The sequence below is a fragment of the Opisthorchis viverrini genome (assembly GCF_000715545.1).
Source record: "Opisthorchis viverrini unplaced genomic scaffold opera_v5_36, whole genome shotgun sequence".
Classification (NCBI taxonomy): domain Eukaryota; kingdom Metazoa; phylum Platyhelminthes; class Trematoda; order Opisthorchiida; family Opisthorchiidae; genus Opisthorchis; species Opisthorchis viverrini.
This window is the reverse complement of record NW_008751692.1, coordinates 2,059,587-2,066,620: the sequence shown is the minus strand read 5'-3', so window position 1 is coordinate 2,066,620 and position 7,034 is coordinate 2,059,587. Positions and strand designations below refer to the sequence as shown.

Here is a 7,034-nt window from a genome sequence, read left to right as displayed (position 1 = left end):
CTTAGGCCGGAGCCGATTGATAAACGAGTCAGTCCTTCTCACTACACCATGAGAAATCGACCCATAAGGCATTCACCATTTTACGGATAACCCGACGCACCTTCTCCCGTATTACTCGCATGGACTTCCAAGTACTCTATGGGGCCTACGTCAGTCTGCTCCTGGAGTACCCAACCCAAGTTGTCTACACAGGACGTACGAAAGACGTCACCCTCATTGAGCGTGTCCAGCGGGCCGCCACGAGAATGGTTGCCGCCTCAAGTCCNCGACAAGAACAAAAGCAACCCGGGAAACTCAGGCAAAAGCCTCGATCCGTTGTATCAGTCTGCAAATCCGTGAAGCAATCCCATTGTGCGAATACTGAGCAGTTCGCCAGGGCCTCGCGGCCTTGAACTTCGGGCTAATGGCCAGGGTCACAAAGGGTATGAGTGAAGCTGTTGTAGTGGAGGGATTAGCAATGCAGGTGAATGGTATCAGGAATATCAGGATCATGGTGAACAATGAAACACTAGGGAATCACCGACGTCGCTGTTGTAGAGTTAAAGTTCCTTGGAAGAGTGAGTTAGTGACAATACACAAGCTTGAACGCGAACTGTTCAGAATATTATCGACTTTTGAGCGGTCTGAGTGCTCCATCGACCAGCGTCAGCGTTGTTAGTAACGACGTGATTAGAAGACGGGTATTCGGTTGTGCGGCAGGTACCTCAGTCGAGGAAAACATTCAGCATCACCAACTACGAAGGCTCGGTCATGTGCTACACACGCCGAAGCACCACCTACCGAGACGAGTGTCGTTTTCCGTGCCTCCTTCAGAATGGCGCAAATAGCGGCGGTCGCCGCATGGCCTGGCAGAAGATGAAAGAGATCACGAAAAGTTTGGGTGTTGTCGGTGTTGTGCGCCTTCCAGGATGGGGTCCCCGTGATCCCACTTGTTCTTGGTTGGAGGCGTCGCAAGAAATTGCGGCCAATCGATGCCATTGACCTTCGTGTCAGCTTCTTTCCAGATTGTCTGATTGAGCGCTTGGAGGTGTAAGCACCTCAGAATGTTTGACCCACCCTTTCTCTTAATCTTTTCGCTCTAGGGCTTTAAAAGTAATTGAACGAACCTAATGGTTGTACGGCAGTGAAGCATCAGTGTCAACATTGATGTTGCTGTCTTTGGTGATGATGATCGACCGGTCTTGAGGAGTGATGGGTAGAGTACTGAGGCTTTTGACTGCGACGCACATCTTTGGACGGAGTGGAGGTAGAAATGATGGGGTAGCAGGGTCTGACAGTCGCCTGGTGAAAGACGGGAGTGGTGTCCTTATCGGTTAATTCGATTTATGTAGTGGTGTGTAACGGTATTTCCCTGAGCTTAGTTCTCGGTCTGAGCCTCCCAAGCTGGCGTTCACGTCAAAAACAACCACCAAAGGTGCACAAGGTATATAAACGCCCAAAACGAAGTCAGGAACAGTTGTACAGCGCTTCATATATATAGCGTAGGTGGCTATGACTTTCTGGAAATTCTGACGCGTTCTGGATGCGCCATTTGCAACCGGCGTTTGGTTAGGTTGTCTGTTGGGCCCAGACTTTCGAGCAATCAGTTCTCGCCTTAATGCCGGACAGGCAAGCGTCCCGAATTCTTGGCCAATCTTGCGTGGGATGGGCTTCTCGGCCATAGCGGCACCAGAGCGGTGCTAGCAAGCATATAACTTAAGGAAGCCTAATCATGTGGTAAACAGTCAGAGGGTAGGTTGAGGGCGGCCAATGTTGGGGTGTCATAAGTAGGTAATTAATTGATACACAGGAAGTAATTAAAACGCCACGGGTTGATTTGGATCCAAAAATGTTTTTAGAACACCCTACTCTGAGATTCAAGTACCCCAGTTCCTGAGTTCTGCGCCGAATAGCAGTTTTCCTGTAGTTCTTCACGCCGCCACTGTGACCCTGATCAAATCGCTTTCAGATGATTTTTTATGAGCCCCCCGTGCTCACACGCTTATTGCCCAGAGCTTTGAACACTAGGAGTAGTGTTCCACCTTTCTGAATAACAGATGCTGCCAAACGATAAGAAAACTGATTTGAGATGCATGGGCGGTCCAGGAGTTCGATTCGGGGGATCCGTGAAGAGAGAACTCCATAGTGTTTTATCTAAAAGCCCTATGAATGTTCAATGCCTCAACCGTTGTAATATACTGCGTGCTTGTGCTGGTTCTCAAACCGTTTCAGGCACCCTCGTTCCAAAGCATCGCTAAAGTGGAGCGTTTTGAGCGCCGTGGCTTCTCAGAAACGCGCCGTTACCATTTCCAGACGTTTTCTACTTATGAAAGCTTATTTTGCAGATTTTCGTATCGCTATCCTCTGTTCAAATGTTTCAAAAGTGCAAACTGTTTTAATTAACCTAACTAGTTCCGTCACGTGGTTTGGCAGCATGTGCCTCACACCTGCTACAAGACTAGGTAGGATCAAACTCAAATCTCATTCTAGCAGGTGAGCCAATCGACGTGGTGGATAAGTTGGTTTACCTGGGCAGTTGTGCAAGTTCCGATTGTCTGTCTGGAGGTGAGATTACGTCTCGAATCGGGAAGGCCAGGGCAGCTTCTGCGTACCTCCAACACTCATGGCACTGACACAACGTCAGTTTATCTGTCAAGGGCAGAGTTCAGACTGCGGCAGTGCGATCCATACTGCTTCGTTGATCAGAAACGTGGCCTCTACACGCATGGGGCATACGAAGGTTGTCAGTTTTGACCACCGATGTTTCAGAAGCATTGGAAACATCGGGTTAGCAGTGCTGAGGTACGTCTCGCGGGGCGAAACGGTCCAAGTGGTAAGAGCGCGAATTCACTGACCGGAAGGTCCGTGGTTCGAATCCCACCTCCGCCTCTCTACTTCCCCTGTCTAGGCTTGGACAACCTGGTAGTATCCCAGCCCTCGTGCTTCCTTCGGGTGGCCCGGCAGCTAGGTACTGGAAGAGTGCTACAGCTGAACGTTTTTTTCGGTTTCTGATGGTTTTAGGGAGAACGAATTAAGTGCGACACATGAGTTACGCCGACTAGGACATGCACTCCACATATCAGAAGACTGTCTGCTTCGCGAAGCCATTTTTGCCCAGCCCTGTGTTGACTGGAAGCGACCGAGAGGCGGACAATGATCTACTTGACAACGAATAATGAAAACCCTAAACTGTAAGCTTAGTCGGGTCGACTGCTGGTGATTCTCTGGATGGGGCCCCCGGGATTCAACTCATCATTTGTTTGTGATACTGGCAGAAATGGCCCAATCGTGCAGTCAGTTGGACTCATGCGTCAAAGCTATCGCTTTCAGCATGTAGCTGCCCAGTTTCCAAACTAACTGTAGGTGCCATCGCCCTCAATGATTGGTTGTATCTCCCACTTTCCGGTGATCAAAACTATAGCAGCTGGAACCGGTGTACCCATGGTACGAGGTCTACAGCTGATAACTTGAGAATTGAAAATATTGTTCTACCGTTTTGTGGATTCAATGCAACTGAGACGAGCGTTTATTCGTATTTTAAACCTTCTTTTTTAGTTTATTTTCCTCCAATATGCTTGCTGACTTGTCGCAGTATACGGTGGCGAACTTCCCTTCCCGGTTATACTACATACCAGATTTTCTGAGCGCAACAGAAGAACGAGACCTATGTGATTTTATCTATGCTTCACCGATTCCGAAGTGGGTTACTCTCAGCGGACGTCGGCTGCAAAACTGGGGCGGGATACCACACCCGAAAGGAATGTTATCTGAGCCAATTCCTCCAGTAGGTATTTCCGCTACCCGTGCAAAGCTGTCTCGCAGTGGCTGACCAAATTTGTCGACCGTGTGTCTGCCCTTGGGGTGTTTGGCTCTCACTGTGCAAACCACGTATTGATTAACGAATACAAGCCTGGCCAAGGCATATCGGTGAGTAATTACGACGTTATCCTATTCCGCCTCATTCATTATCCTCAGCTTCCGATTCTTCCTTGGGACATTGCCGGTCAAACTGCTCATAGCACCGATATAGGTTGTTCGCATCAGTAACCAGCGGATAGAAACTTGAAAACAAAACATGTCTCCATATTTCGCCACCAGACCTTGTGCCAATGGGCTCAAAGTAATGTGTCCCTTTTTTCTCTGAATTGCTGGCAAGGGCGTGATAGCGCAGTGGTTAGAGGGAATTTATTTGCCGGATGATCTGTGGTTCGAACCCGATCTCTGCCTCTCGACTTCCCCTGTCTAGGCTTGGACAACCTGGCTTCCTTCGGATGGCATGGCAGTTAAGCACCGAAAGGGTGCTACAGCTGAACGATTTTTTTGGCAACTGTTTCTGAGGCTTATCGACTCACTTCACTGTTGTTTCCAACTCCCTTCTGTTAGGCCTGAGCGGTATATGTGGACATGGAATAGTGAATCAAGTGATGATTGCTAATCTAATAGTTCCTCCGGTTGCTCAAAATCGTCCAGAAATTTTTGCCAGGTCTAATAAGTCCATTGTATTGCCCGACTGTGAAGTTCCGACAGGACTGGGCAAATTACACATTTCTCATGTTTGGGCATCTTACATTGTTCAGGGGCAAATTCTCATCCAGATAGAAAGTGTTCGTCCACTGATCAGAAGAAGGTTAACCGAAAACATTCGATCGGTTTCATCGGTTAGAATTCTAGCACAGGCATCTCGCATATCACACTCACACATCCCAAGACCGTGTCAATAAACTCGAATGCCATTCGTCTTTTGGTATCGACCGACCAGCAGAATCACGTTAGAAGAGGGGAAGACGTTTAGTGCCTTTTGCTAATAAGGGACTGTGGGCTTTAGACGAAAACCTATCAGTCCGGTTGCTGTATCTGAATTCGGCTAGTTGCTTTTTATGAACTCGCGCGTACAAGCTGCACACCTGTTGTTGAAAGCCTCCGTCTTTTCGACACAAAGGAAACGACTCCCGAATCCACTCAGACCCAGTCGACCGACCTCCTCGAAGGGTTCTTTTCGCACAACTAAGGGAGGGGCGGAAGCGAGCCAGAGGTATGAAGGATATTACCGGCAAACTCAGCTGCATTGGTTATTGCCGTCTCTCTGGATGGTAACCCCAAGACATCACTGGTTAAAGACATTGTCAGACGTGGCCCAGTCGCGCACTCAATGGTACTCATGCATCTACGCTATTCCCTTCAATGCGTAGCTCCCCTCCCAATCTCGTCAATGAAAAGCCCACTGACAATCCTGTATTTACGTGTCAATTAAATCACTCCCGCCTCCCCACATCATCGGTGAACTACATAGTGGCACCTATAACCACTGTACGACAAGTACGCAGTTCTTACAGCTGATAGTGATGATGATGCTCAGTAACTCATCTTCTCTGGGAACGCTGAATGATTAATGGTCAACGGTAGGGCTGGGAGAAGAAACATTCATCACCATCGGTTCGTTTCTGGATGGATTTTAAAGTGTATTCGTCAACGGAAGGAACTGACCACGTTACGAGTCGGACTAGTGGTGTTACGATAACCCACACCAGTATTTAACTTGGGCGACTTTCTTCTACACATATTTATTAGGTTAGTTCGGTCAGAAAGCACTTAGCTGGCTTTTCTTCCGACAAATGAGACATTCCAAAACGACGTGTGTCATTTTTGCTCTCTGTATTGATTGTCTTCTGCCTTTGTTTGTCACTGGAAGCCGTGCTGTCTCAGTTTCGCTTCTCTTGAAGACCGCCTGAAGGGACCGACCAAGGGCTTGTTTTTTTCAAGGAAAGGAAAAGTTGAAAACCTCAGCTGCAGTGACATTTCGACGTGTCGTGGTCCACTAGATACGTTGTAAGTTCAGAAGAGCTTAGACAGAAAGGGCCGATTTGCTGGAGGGTCTACCTGATCCGCAAACTTTTCTGTGTTAATTGACACACAACTTATGGACGCAGATTTATTCTCTATGTTGATGCCTGTCGTGTAATACCGTTTTCTATACTGGTGCATTTCATCTTAGCTATTGACTCAGTCGTGATGCTTGAATTTGCTTCCTTCCATCTTGGCAGCCCCATCATGATGGACCTTTATACTTTCCAGTTGTGGCAACTCTCAATTTGGGATCTTACGGAATATTAGATTTCTATCGACCCTTGGATGACAATGATGCGAATGAGGTATGTCTTTGGGCGTCATTTCCATATTCCACAGGATTCCCAGTCGACTTCTTACGCCAGCCGGTACATTGGCTCCGCACTTTTACAACCTCGAAGTTTGAATGTGGTGACGGACAAGTTGTACACTCATTACATGCACGGTATTGAGTGTAGTTCTACGGACTTCATCTGCACCTCTGACAACATCGATTTGTGCGCGCTGTCCGACGAGATTCATAGAGCACGAATCGTAAATCTCGATGCCTGTGGCCCTGGAGTTGTACCACACACTGGGATGCTCAACCGGGATACCAGAATATCAGTCACTATTCGCTATGTCCCTAATGTTTGCAAGTTGAGTGTCAATGCTTTTGTAATGTAATGACTCTGACAAAACGGTGATGATGCCACACTGCTGAATTAGTAGTTGGGGCAATGTTCGGCTGCAATACCCCTTCGCTGCATAGCCGGTGTGCCACCCGGGGGATGACTATAGACAGGCTGCCAAGCCCAGACAGAAACAGTTAATATGCCAGAGTGACGTTCGGGCCGCGAACCATCTAGTCAATAAGCTCGCACCTTAACCAGTGGCTATGATGGTTCTGCTATTCAGTACGCATATTCTCCGTCACGAAGAGACTGGACCTTACCGTGGTGTGACGGTTTGCGCACCTCAGCGATCCATTGAGCTATACTGGAGAGTGTCCCGCGACACTCACAGAGTCTCTCATACCAGGTTGGTCATCCAGGTTGGGGGTTGGAACATGTGGCGACTTGTTTCGTAGAAATGGTAATGCATTTGCATTTCCCGCCAAACACCGCTGCCTTGCGGTTAGGCTTTTGAGCCAAAGGCTTTGGTTGAGGACCCTAATCGTCCTCCTGTCTAGGTGTGGGCGCCCTGGCAGTATCCCAGCCCACGTACAACCA

General features: G+C 48.3%; 2 protein-coding genes across 2 annotated transcripts in view; one reads left to right on the top strand and one right to left on the bottom strand.

The window, feature by feature from the left end:
• Window positions 1-3,207: 3,207 nt before the first annotated feature.
• T265_02811 (hypothetical protein) lies at window positions 3,208-6,489 on the top strand (the record flags this gene model as incomplete). Its single annotated transcript, XM_009167136.1, is given in 6 exon segments — window positions 3,208-3,237; window positions 3,255-3,412; window positions 3,535-3,763; window positions 3,802-3,906; window positions 6,021-6,128; window positions 6,163-6,489. 6 exon segments carry the CDS (start codon window positions 3,208-3,210, stop codon window positions 6,487-6,489), a joined length of 957 nt encoding a protein of 318 aa, XP_009165400.1.
• The window catches only part of T265_02812 (hypothetical protein), a gene marked incomplete at both ends in the record, with an annotated part of 7,759 nt that continues 4,878 nt past the window's right edge, over window positions 4,154-7,034 (bottom strand). The window contains 2 exons of the mRNA XM_009167137.1: window positions 4,154-4,312; window positions 6,827-6,986. Coding sequence (XP_009165401.1) covers window positions 4,154-4,312; window positions 6,827-6,986 — 319 coding nt within the window. The remainder of the gene's footprint in view (window positions 4,313-6,826; window positions 6,987-7,034) is intronic.